Source organism: Bos mutus, chromosome 4 (assembly GCF_027580195.1).
Source record: "Bos mutus isolate GX-2022 chromosome 4, NWIPB_WYAK_1.1, whole genome shotgun sequence".
NCBI lineage: Eukaryota > Metazoa > Chordata > Mammalia > Artiodactyla > Bovidae > Bos > Bos mutus.
The window spans coordinates 30,026,095-30,039,449 of NC_091620.1; the positions used below are offsets into that span (position 1 = coordinate 30,026,095).

A 13,355-nucleotide genomic window follows, 5' to 3' on the forward strand; every position below is an offset into this window, starting at 1 on the left:
TATAAAGAATGCTGTGTGCCGAAGAATTGATGCTTTTCAACTGTGGTCTTGGAGAAGACTCTTGAGAGTCCCTTGGACTGCAAGGAGATCCAATAAGTCCATCCTAACGGAGATCAGCCCTGAGTGTTCATTGGAAGGACTGATGCTGAAACTGAAACTCCAATACTTTGGCCACCTGATGCGAAGAGCTGACTCATTTGAAAAGACCCTGATGCTGGGAAAGATTGAGGGCAGGAGGAGAAGGGGACAACAGAGGATAAGATGGTTGGATGGCATCACCAACTCAGTGGACATGAGTTTGAGTGAACTCCTGGAGTTGGTGATGGACAGGGAGGCCTGGCGTGCTGCAGTCTATGGGGTCGCAAAGAGTCAGACACGACTGAGGGACTGAACTGAACTGAAAACTGAAAAGATTCATTTCAAACTCAAGACTAAATTTGCCTAGACATTAGTAGTATATAGAAAACTTAATGGGAATCCCATCATTTTTTTCATTCTCAAATTTACCTCTTTTTAGGTCATTTGAACCAAAGTGTTCCAGGCATAAAGAGCAATTTGTATACATTTTAAAAGATGATGGTTCATATTTCACAAACCTTTTATTTGCTCATATCTGAGCATTTTTTCTCAGTGGTTTCTTTAATCAGTGAATAGGATCCTAAGTTTACAAATTGCTATTTTTAACAATAAATGTATAAGTGTGTTAAATTCATGGCATTTGTTGTCTTTTTCTGTCAATCCTTTTAGTATTTTACTGCCTTTAAGGTGTTGCACAGTTAATATCCCAGTTTGTCTACTTTATATTTGTACTATTTGAAGGGTTATTTGTTCCCTTTTAATAGGAGGTACACTCAGTGAAATCTGCAAACTCTCAGACAAGTTTCATAGTGTAATTCCTGTAAGATCTGGCCATGAAGACCTGGAAATCCTTGACCTTTCAGCTCCATTTCTTATACAAGGAAAAATACATCACTATGGGTATGTTTTCAATCATGGGAATTTTTAATTTTATTTATTTGTTTATTATTTTATCCCAGTTGTTACTATATTCAGTGGACAGTGATTGAGTATCAGTTTATAGGTGATAGATTTTTTTGGTATGTGTCTCTTCTTTGAATAGCATGAATATTGAGTGTCTGTACTCTGCTAGGTTTAAGGCTGCCCTAAAGGCAATGGCACCCCACTCCAGTACTCTTGCCTAGAAAATCCTATGGACGGAGGATCCTGGTAGGCTGCAGTCCATGGGGTCGCTGAGGGTCGGACACAACTGAGCGACTTCACTTTCACTTTTCACTTTCATGCATTGGAGAAGGAAATGGCAACCCACTCCAGTGTTCTTGCCTGGAGAATCCCAGGGATTGGGGAGCCTGGTGGGCTGCCATCTCTGGGGTCGAACAGAGTCGGACACGACTGAAGTGACTTAGCAGCAGCAGCAAAGGCTAATATTCATTTGCTTTCTAAAAATTTAGATGCTTGTTACAGAGAAAGTTCAGAGCTGCATCCTAGTAAAAGGTAAGTAATTGAATTCCAGAATTTCTGTGCCACAGAGTTATAAATGAGTTGCCAGTGAGAAGGTAAAAGATATCAAAATACATTAGGAGCTACTTACTAGGTTTGGAAAGAGGCAGTGTAGGTAATATCTGTGTTTCCACCTGATCAAACAGTCAAAGGGTTCTGCTTTGTGAAGCCTTGGGTTATAGAATATTTTCTGCTTTATTGGAAAATGCCAGATTGTTTTTCCAGTGATTATGGTCCAGTCGTGCATGTGTGCGTGCTAAGTTGTTTCAGTTGTGGCTGACCATTTGCGACTCTATGGACTACAGCCCTCCAGATTCCTCTGTCTATGGAATTCTCCAGGCAAGAATACTGGAGTGGATTGCCATATGGTTGAATCAGCAATGTGTAAAAATTTGTTTACCTCGGATTCTCTTTGACACTTAGCTCTTGGTATTAGTCTGACTTGTGATTTTGATAGACTGATGAGCATCAAGTAGTAGCTGTTGTCTTTGTGAGTTTAAACATCTCTCATGTTTATTGGCTATTTAGGTTTTCTCTTCTGTGAATTCCATATACACATTTTTCACTTGTTTTTCCTATTGAATTATTGGTCCCTGTTTTGGTTCTTGTGTGTGTTTGTGCCATATGCTTACTCACTCAATTGTGTTTAACTCTGTGACCCCCATGGACTGTAGCCTGCCAGACTCCTCTGTCCATAGGGATTCTCCAGGCAAGAATACTAGAGTGGGTTGCCATGCCCTCCTCCAAGGGATCTTCCCAATCCAGGGATCGAACCCATGTCTCCTGCATTGCAGGCGGATTCTGTACTGTCTGAGTCATCAGGGAAGTCCTGTGTGTGTTTAGCTGATTGTAATAATTCTACAAAGAGATGTAGAAAGAATTTTTGCAAGCTTTTGTATGCAGTTACATGCATCTCATGAAACTTCTAGTCCGCCCTATACTTTTTTAACTCTATGGTTATTTTTATTTTACAGATTTTTCCAATATTAATATAGTCATATTTACCAAAATGTTTGACAAGACCTTAAAGTTTTTATAAAACTTTACTTAGATTTCTGGATATGATACTTTTTTAATAGAACTGAAACTACTGCTTCAGTTTTTTAGCAGTTGCACATCTCTTAAGAATTTGTTTGTCCTTGAATCTATTTTAGTAATGAAAGTTTTCTAGAATAGTATTTCATTTGTTTTTCAGGTTTAAATTTATTGACATAAAATTATTCATAGTGCTTAAGTCTTCTTTTTGTCTCTTCTTGAATTCACTTTATATTATTTGCAACTTTTTAACCCTTGGCCTTTTTTGCCAAAGCAACTAGCTTTTGTTTTTGTTGATGGTCTGTATTTTGTTTATTATTGTTCTTTACTTTTTTCCTTTACTTTCTGTAGGTTAGTACTCCATTTATGTAATGTTTTAAATTGAATGTTTGCCTCACTTAATTCATTGTTTTTTAGTATACGTTTAAATATTTATATTGAAGTCTATAATTTTCCCCAGAGAAAATAGCCATAGCTTTAACCGAAGGTTTGATAGATACTATTTTTCTTGTCATTTCTAAATGTTTCACAATTTCCATTATGATTTCTTTGGCCCATGAATTATTTCACTGTATGTTTAAAATTTTTTACACACTCATTTTATGTGCTGCATTCTTATTTATATTTTAGTTAATTACTTTTTAACCAAATAACTTGATGTATTTCATAATGATTCATCTTTGCTTTATCAAGGAATATGTTTGTTCATAATTTGTACATACTACATAGATTTTTAAAAGAATGTGTATTTTCTAACAGTTGTGTTTAACGTTTAGTAGTGTTTAGTTATGTCCATTAGACAAGCTTATTAATTGTATCCAAACCTTCTTTCCTTTGTGATTTTAACTATATAGTACCTTCTTAGAGGCTGTGGTTAATGTCCTCTGTGATTGTGGGTTTGTGGCGTTTTATTCTGTCAATGTGTACTTTATAAGTTTTGAGTCTTTTTTGCTTATTCATTCAGGTTCAGCATTTCATCTTCTTGGTGAATTCAGTGTACTATATATCCTTATGTAATAACTTCATCTATAATCATGATTTTTTGCTGTAATGTTTATTTTTTTTCATATTCTTATAACTGTATCAGCATTTTTGGTTGGTAATTGCATATTGTACCTTATTCTCATCCCATTGCTTTTATATTTCTTTGTTATTATATTTTAGTAGGTCTCATAAATAAATACCAATAGATTTTAGTTGTTTTTTGTAGATGATTTTAAAATAAGTTAATTACTGAAACATCTAGGTTTTATTTCTACACTATATTTCATGTTGTTTCACACTTGGTGGTGGTGGCAGTGGTTTAGTTGCTAAGTCATGTCCAACTCTTGTGACTCTATGGACTGTAGCCCGCCAGGCTCCTCTGTCCATGAGATTCTCCAGGCAAGAATACTGGAGTGGGTTGCCATTTCCTTCTCCACGCTTACCATAGTATTGTTGTTTCCCTTCTCACCCTTTTTTGTTACTACTTTATTTTTTTTCTCCAGTCATCTATTGGATTAATTTATTAAAATGTTCTTATTTTTCTCCTTTTTCCTCTTTCATTACTTTGGAAGTAATGAATTCTCTTACTTATGCTTGTTACTCTAATTTTTAATTTGTATACTTACTTTATCAATGTCTAAAGTTTAGTATTAGAGCCATTTTTAAAGGTAACTCACCCAGTTAGCTTTTTCTGTTAAAGAAAACACTTCAGTGTATTTGAAGAGTGAAAGGAGATAATATTTAATATAGTTATCCTCTGTTCCTCCCTAGATTGCAAATGAAAAGTATTCTTCATGAACCTTTTAAATGTTAATTTTATATTTTTATCCAAGTGTATTTTCTTATCAACATCTCCTGAATATTAATATGTATAATAAAAAGTCAGTTCAGTTCAGTTCAGGTCAGTTCAGTCGCTCAGTCGTGTCCAACTTTTTGTGACACCATGAATCGCAGTACGCCAGGCCTCCCTGTCCGTCACCAACTCCTGGAGTTCACTCAAACGCATGTCCATGGAGTCGGTGATGCCATTCAGCCATCTCATCCTCTGTCGTCCCCTTCTCCTCCTGCCCCCAATCCCTCCTAGCATCAGAGTCTTTTCCAATGAATCAACTCTTTGCATGAGGTGGCCAAAGTACTGGAGTTTCAGCTTTGGCATCATTCCTTCCAAAGAAATCCCAGGGCTCCTTGCAGTCCAAGGGACTCTCAAGAGTCTTCTCCAACACCACAGTTCAAAAGCATCAATTCTTCGGCGCTCAGCCTTCTTAACAGTCCAACTCTCACATCCATACATGACCATTGGAAAAACCATAGCCCTGACTAGATGGACCTTAGTTGGCAAAGTAATGTCTCTGCTTTTGAATATGCTATCTCCTATTGGCTGTATTTATAAATTTAAGGTCTTAGGTATTACATATTATTCTCAGAGCCATAAATCGAAAGAGTCTTTAGAGTTTTTCACTTTACCAAATAAGGAAATTAGCCAAATTAATTAACATCCTGCACCTGGAACCTTTCTCATTGTCAGCTTAGCAATGTATATTCTGACTGTACTATCTTTTTTGATTGCTTGTATTGTAAGAAGTTTATTAAAGTACAGAAATTGCAGTGCTCTTTTGTTTAATAATATACTTTTTAAATTGTGTGTGCTTGCACAGCAAAGATTTATAATAATTAAATGAGTTATAATAATTACTTATAATAAATTATTTTTTTTTTTTATTGATTTCAGATGTAAACACTGCTCTAGTTTGAGACCAATAAAAAATCTAAATTCCCTGGTTAATAAAACATCGTGGATTCCTTCTTCTGTGGCAGAAGGTTAGCTAAATTTCTATGTCCTATAATTGTAACCATCTTTGTATAGGATAGTCTCACTCATATTTCAGTATTTGTGGATATTTTAAAATCAGAATAAAGGTTATGCTAAAGTTTAGTTTTTCGTAAGCAGAACCATTCACAGTGATCATAATAAAAATTTAAATATTTAAAAAACCTGAAAATGTACTTTTAAGAATCTGCCAGTATTTTTCAGTTACTACATTTTAATTTTCAGTAATTTAGCATTAATCATAAATACAACCTGTGAAAAATCTCTGCAGTTTATGGTATCTTGGGTTTGAAAAGAATTTTAGAGCTAGCTATTACAACTTTTTACCCAATACAAGTCTTTAGCTGGAATACTAAGAGTCTTTTTATATCACACCATTAACTATGGTCATCCAACCTTGGCTTAAAACTCCCCAGCAACTGGGGACCCATTTACATTGCTAAGTCACTTCAGTCGTGTACAACTCTGTGCAACCCCACGGACAGCAGCCCATCAGGCTCCTCTGTCCACAGGATTTACATTGTAAGGTAACAAATCTCTTACTTTTTAGATGCAGTACTTAACAGTGGGGCAAAATCTGCTTACTTGCAATTTCAACATGGGCCACATTTTGTCTACTATTAATAGAATTAGAGTCCACGTGTTCCCTCTTCTATAAAATCAGTAGACTGCATTTGAAGGTAATCTGTCAAGTATTCATTAAGTCCTTATTTCTCCAAGCAGGTGCCCACACTTCCTTTGGTAGTTTCCCATGTTTCTTACTGCTTTATTTCTCCTCTTCAATAAGCATTCCATTTTACCCATGTTCTTCTCAAAGTTTGGTACTCAAAGCTAGAAATAGGGCTGCAGATGTTGGCCAATTTGGAATATGGAGAAAACCTTTATTCCCTAAAATTGGACAGTGCTCCTGCTTGCCTGAAAATTTTATTGTGTAGATATTGGTTTGTATTCTTGGTTTTGTTTTCTTTCTCTTTTAATCTAGCTATATGATACTACTAACTTCTATTTTGTTTGTGGTCCAGTTAAAGTCCAGGTTAACTTCTGCATGAGTTTCTTGCTGTGTACTTCACGCTTGGCCTCGTCATCCTGTACTGAACATAGTTCTGGGTTTGCTTATTGGTCCCTTAGAGTAGGTTTTATGTTCATCCTTCTTGGTTTTAGCCCACAGTCTGTTGAGGACTTTTGAATCTTTAAAATCAGTTCCTCTATATTAACAATTTCTCTCATGTCTCTATGCCCTAATTTATTTTTCTTACTTGCCCCCTTTATTAGTCATATTTGAATATGAATCCCACAGATGGAAGACAATATTCCATTATATAAGCATTTTGAATGTCTTTCATTTATAGACACAAAGTAAGATATTCATTGTAACCTAAACATTTTCATATGATTTAGTATCACTTTAATTTCTTCCTTTTTCCTCATCTTAACCAAATTATGAAATCTCAGATTCTGGCATCATTCAACCAGATGCTATCCTTTAAAAAATAAGTGATCTCTGTGCTTAAAATCCAAAGGATAGAGACAGGTTACAAATCCTAACCATTGAACTGTATGCTGTTTTTTGTAAGAACATTCTGGCATTTAAATTTTCTCTTTCATAAGGTAGCATTCATTGAATTGCCTTTCTTGAATTCATTTTTATATTTTCTATGAACATCGACTCATTTTAAAGATAATGCTATATCAATATTTAGTTTTTTAAAAATATACTGGGACTTCTCTGATGGTCCAGTGGTTAAGAGTCCACCTGCCAATACAAGGACATGGGTTCCATCCCTCGTCTGGGAAGATCCCACATGCTGCAGAGCAGCTAAGCCCTTGCACCCCAGTTACTGAGCCCATACTCTAGAGCCTGTGCTCCGCAACAAGAGAAGCCACCACAGTGAGAAGCCCCTGCAGTGCAATGGAGAGTATCCCCTGCTTGCCACTCACAACTGGGAAAAGCTCTCATGCAGCAAGGAAGACCCAGTGCAGCCAAAACATAAATTTTTGAAAATAAAATTAACAAAAAAAGATACCATTGCTCTTGAGTCATTGTCTCTATACAGGTATAGTGTAATATTCCAAAATTACCCTTCTGAAATGAGCTTAACATATTAGTATTCAGGAACAAAAAGGAGTACCTTTTGTTTTTTTTTTTTTTAGTCTCTTGATTTATTTAGTAAACAAGATTAACAGGAACATAATATCCCAAAACAACTTTTTTCTTTACTTTTATTAAAAGGCGTAGTGGGACTTCTTGGTGGTCCAGTGGTTGTGAGACTCCATGCTTTTACTGGAGGGAGCACAGTGTGGTCAAAGAAAAAAGACATAGATTCATATGGTTTCAACTTTTTTCCTTCATTAGCACTGGGCATTGTTCCCCTCCAACAAGTGTTTGTGATGACATTTACTCTTGACGATGGAACGGGAGTATTGGAAGCTTACCTCATGGATTCTGTAAGTAACAGAGATAGTGAAGATATTTCTAAAATAGTACTTTTTTGAATTTTAATATATTTATTCATGCCTACCTTATTACCGAGAACATTTAAGGCAACTCAGAAGAATAAATAAAACACAAGCACATAAATCTTAAATTATGTATGTATTTACTCTCTTGATTTGACACTATAATCTTAATATATGAATAGTGAGAAATTGAAAAATAAGAATTTAAGGAAAGACTCCTCCATACCATGCTGAAGTTCTACTCCAAGAAAGGCAGAGGTGTGACCATACCCTCAGGCAATATCTATTAGCATTTCACTGGGCTTTTTAAGTCTCCAACATTTCATATTAGAAAGAATGAAATTACTTTTATGGGGAGATCCTTTGTATTATGTGAAGCTTGGTAGCTATCCACAAGACCACCTTTATTTCTAACAATTTGAAGTTGAGGGGTTCCCAAGACCAAGACCTTTACCTCTGACATCAATCAAAAGTACAAAGGTCTCCATGACCACTCTTTTACTAGAAAGATTCACAGAACTTACTGTGTGCCATTATGCTCACTGTTAACAATTTATTATGGCTAAAGGGTATAGGTTAAAATCATCAAGGGAAGCGGTGCATAAATGAATCCAGGAAAGTTTCAAACATGGAGCTCCCATTTGTTCTCTTCCTGTGGAGTCGTGGACAGTGTTACTTTCCTGGTAATGACATGTAGCAGTACACATGAGGTGTTGCCAACCAGGGAAGCCCAAAGGAGCCGTAGTATCCAGTTTTTATTGGCGCTTCATCAGGTAGTCATTGGCTGCCCATGTGACTTATCTCAGTCTTCAGCCCCTCCAATGGTCAAGTTAAAACCACATGCTCCAAACTTTCTACCCTAAATCACAATGTTAGGGTGACCCAAGTTCCCCAGGCAAATGCAGACACGCCTGTGAGGCATGATGTCCCAAGGTTTTAGAGATTACCTCTCAGAAACTGAGAGCAAAGGCCAATGAGGTTAAATTTTTTACAACACACATTGAGAAAAATCTGGGATAAAGAGGAGGACAGCTTTTCTTCTGCCTAAGCAGTTTATCCATTTGTTAAATATTTAATGAGCACCTGTGCTATGCCAAGTGCTATTCTTTGTGATAGGAATGTGGCAATGAGTAAAGCAAGCAAACTCCTTTCACTCCTGGATCTTACAAATAGTAGAGGAGAAAAAAGTTAAATAAATATATAGTATATATTATACTCTTTTAAACTTGACACTTAGACATTGTAGGTGCTTAGTCTATGTGCTGTCAAGAGAATAGAAAACTTCACTGTGTTCTGCTCATTACTTTTATCATTTGTCAAAACAATTTAACTTGATTTTATATGTATCTCAAAGCTGTCTTTAGATTAAAGTAATGAATTAGATTTTAGAGTTTAGCACTCCAGTTTACGAATTCTCCAATATAAATAGAGTAAAATAGTATAGATGATTTTAATTAGATAATATTCAAATACTTTCACATTGATTATAATTTCTGATCATTTCCTTGTTTCTTCATGTTTTTCTTAAGGAAAATTTCTTCCAGATTCCAGCATCAGAAGTCTTAAACAACGATAATCTTCAGCACAGTATGGAAATGATCATGGATATGTTTTGTCCTCCAGGAGCAAAAATTGGTAGGCAGTAATATTTGTTAATGCCGTTCATTCTTTTTCTTGAAATAATACTTAGCTTATGGCTAATCTCTGGACTTCTAGAGGTTAAAAAGTTTTGAAATCTGAATCCAAATAAATTTATAAAGTAGTGATTGATGAGACTGTATGACCTACCTATTGATGAAGGCTGTGGCAAGGATAAGACAGGTATGAATCGTAATTCCTGAAATGAAAAAAAGATTTTTTATATATTTTGAAATGTATCAGGGGGAGGCAGTTTCGATCGCAAACACATTTGATAAGCTGCTTGTGCATGCAAACAGTTGAAATTAAGCCAACAGGGACGAAATTTTGACAAACATTTCCTATAAAAAACTCACTTAGCCAGTTCACTGATGAATTGTTTATTCAATATTAACTAATTTCAGATTTTATAAGTTTTTATTTTAGTAAATATTTTGCTAGCTTTTGTTGTTTTCTGTATAATATTTGATTCACCAGCCAGTCTTCAAGTCAGATTCCATTGATTACACCTACTTCCTTTTGTGGCCGTTATTTCTCTTTGCCTTAAATGTGCAGATCTAAATCATTTTAAAGCAATTTGACTTCTTCTAACAATTTTTCATCAGTAACAGATTCTACCAGCAGCAAATTTAGCTGTTGTCAGTTTAACTTTTATAGTTTGTCTTAAATCAGGTTTTATTTTCCCCTGGTCAGTCTTTGCATTTTATAACAATTCCAAAGAGAGAGTTTTTGTACATCCATAACTAAGTCTAACTTACATACTTTTATTTGATGTCAGTTTTCATATTTATTGGCTGTTTGGATTCTTTTGGATAGATATTTGAAAATAAAACACTCATGTCAAAAACCATAGATGTGATAGGCTTTTGATACATACCGCCAGATGGCTTTTCAAGAGCATTTTCCCTATTCATGGTTCTACCGACAGCGTGGGAGAAGCCTGTCTTGCTTGACCCTTGCCAATAGTTAGGATAATACTAAGTGTCTTTCCAATTCAAACTTGAAGAAATGTTACCAGACTATTCTAGAAGCTATATATAGATTCACTGTGGTCATGACCAAAGCTTGGAAATGGCACCTGTGGCTGCCAGTATTGCCTGGACAGAGTACCTGGTACCTGACAGGGCTTTCAGCTAGACAGATGTAAAGGGGAGCTGGTTTTCTTCACAGTCAACCAAGAAAAACAAAACAGGGGAGATCAGTAAGCACTCAGCAGAAAAAAAAAAAAGAAGAAAAGTCCCCACCAGGGACTTCCCTGGTTGTCCAGTGGCTGAGAATCTGCCTTCCAATGCAGGAGACACGTGTTCAGTCCCCGGCTCAGGAAGATCCCGCATGCCGCGAGGCAGCTAAGCCTGTGTGCTTGTAACCACTGAGCCTGCACTTTAGAGGCTTCTGTGGCTCAACTGCTGAAGCCCGCGTGCTCTAGAGCCTGTGCTCTGCAACAAGAGAAGCCACCATAATGAGAAGCCCATGCACTGCAAAGAAGAGTAGCTCCCGCTCTAACTAGAGAAGAAAGCCCAAGTAGCAGCAAAGACCCAACACAGCCAAAAAATAAAATTTAAAAAAGTTGGGAATGATTTAGATTCCTACCTGTGATATCAAATATTTTGAAAACCCTACATTGTTACTTTTTCTTGTTATTTGGGAAAAATTCAAATTAGTCAGAATTGCTGCAAAACAGTAACATGAAGCCACCATGTATTTGAAAGAACAGATGATGTTAAATTTGGTGAGTGCATTTATTTACTTCTCAAGCTAAATTAAATATGTTAATTTTACTAGTTAAGTGTTATGCTTAGGTACATCTTTCAGAGTTATTTGTTTAGTTTGAATGATTCAATATCACTTCTTTTTTTGATTTGTAGATGCATATCCATGGCTGGAATTCTTCATCAGGTCATATAATGTCACAAGTGGAAAGGAGCAGCAGATATGCTATCAGATTTTTGATACTACAATTGCAGATGATGTTATCTAATTTTGACATTCAGCTTAGAGCATATGAAATATTGTAATTTTAGAAAACATTACCATTTTCTATGAGATTGCTATAAAACACATGAAACATCTAATTCTGTCGTTTATTTTCCATTTTAGCCAGTTTTTTTTGTTTGTTTGCTTTTTTTGACCAATAGGCATTGTGTTATCTTAATGCCCTCTTGTAAGTTCAAAATGTTCCTGTTGCTCAGAATCTCCAATATGATAGCTGTGAGGGGTATAAAAGAGAGACATCAAATAAATAAGGACTGTGTTTTCACTTACTCTCGACTCTTCTCCTTTCAGAGAAGCTATTTTGCTACCCTGACCTAACAGTTGGAGTAGGAAATGGCAACCCACTCCAGTATTCTTGCCTGCAAAATTTTGTAGACAAAGGAGCTTGGGGGACTGCAGTCCATGGGGTCACAAAGAGTTGGAACCGACTGAGCTGCTGAGCACAGGCACCCTAAAAATGCTCCCCCTGTTGGTATTTCCATGTGTCACCCACTGATTTCTCTGCCATCTACCATCCCGGTTGAACTGCTCTTTTCTGAAGAAAAAGCATCAGCATTACATCAGCCATGTGGATGATTTTAGCAAGCCTATGGGCTTAGGAAATGTCCTCACCTTAAACCTTCAACTTTTACTGAATGCAAGGATTTGATTTGTTTCATTTTTGTACAAAGGGATCTGCTTAAACAAGTACTCCTGGAAGAAGTGCTTTTCTGCGTGAGCTACAGTGTGCTTGAAGAGTGATTCGCTTTAAGTGAAAGTAGTGGAATTGCTTTCCTCAGGTGCTGATTATGACCCGTTGAGGATAACTCCATTTTTTCAGAATCATGTGCTTTGATTGCTTGTTTCTCTACATGATACTAGAAGTTATTCCATTCCTTCTCAATCTAATCAAGCAGTTAAATTTGCAGTGTTCGTGGCTTACTTGTATTAACCTTTTTGTTAGGATCTTATGTAAAATATACTTCTATTTCAGGTTGAACATTGAGAGAAAAATTAACTCAGTATGATAGTCTGCTTTTTACCTGATGATATTTGTCAAATTTAAAATCATGAGTATTCAGTTTTATACAAATACTTGTATATATTTGTATATATGTACAAATTTTTGTATGTTATTTGCTAACAACTGAGAGATACAGATCTGCCTAGTTCAGTATTAATAAAGAATAAATAAATATATAATTTCAACTGTTTTTATTTATTTGCCCTATGTTGAGCTGAGGCATGATTGGAAGTGAAGAGTCAAAGCAGATGTATCAATATAACAGATATTTAGGACTGTCCATGCACCAAGTACCATACTAAGTAAGTACTTAACTTGTATTTTGAACTTCTCTGGTGGCTCAGATGGTAAAGAATCTGCCTGCAATGCAGAAAATCCAGGTTTGATCCCTGGGTCAGGAAGATCTCCCAGAGAAGGGAATGGCTACCCACTTCAGTATTCTTGCCTGGAGAATTCCATGGACAGAGGAGCCTGTTGTGCTACAGTCATGGGGTCACAAAGAGTCAGACAGACTGAGTAACTAATATGTATTTTAGTTTCAGGTAACCCATTTTCCTGATAAGAAAACTGAGACTTGACAAGCTGACTTGCCTAAATGCATACAATTATTAAGTGTCAGTCAGCACTTGAATTCACACCGTCTCTGCTCAGAGGCTACACTGCTAATAACCACTCCAGGATTCTGGAGCAAAAGTTAGCATGGGATTTTTCTGCAAGTGAGTTCTCTTAAATATCTGAAGTAACATTGGAGATAGGTTAAAAGAGGAGTCAGTGATGTGTTCTCTTACACTAACTAAAAGGTTTTTCACACGTTATTGACAAAAAGGGATTGGATATCTGATTTCCTCTGTTCACAATAACTCTAAATTAGAGTTCCTGAGTATATTAACACATCTCCCT

At 36.1% G+C, this 13,355-nt stretch overlaps 1 protein-coding gene across 11 annotated transcripts in view; it reads left to right on the top strand.

Annotated features, from left to right (window-relative positions):
• POT1 (protection of telomeres 1) overlaps positions 1–12,635 on the top strand; it is a 99,429-nt gene extending 86,794 nt beyond the window's left edge. For all 11 annotated transcript variants that reach the window (XM_070369288.1, XM_070369289.1, XM_070369286.1 and 8 more), the window contains 5 exons: positions 843–978; positions 5,267–5,355; positions 7,719–7,810; positions 9,352–9,457; positions 11,326–12,635. In XM_070369288.1, the coding sequence (XP_070225389.1) occupies positions 843–978; positions 5,267–5,355; positions 7,719–7,810; positions 9,352–9,457; positions 11,326–11,438 (536 nt within the window). In that variant the 3' untranslated portion in view covers positions 11,439–12,635. The remainder of the gene's footprint in view (positions 1–842; positions 979–5,266; positions 5,356–7,718; positions 7,811–9,351; positions 9,458–11,325) is intronic.
• The last annotated feature ends 720 nt before the right edge of the window (positions 12,636–13,355 follow it).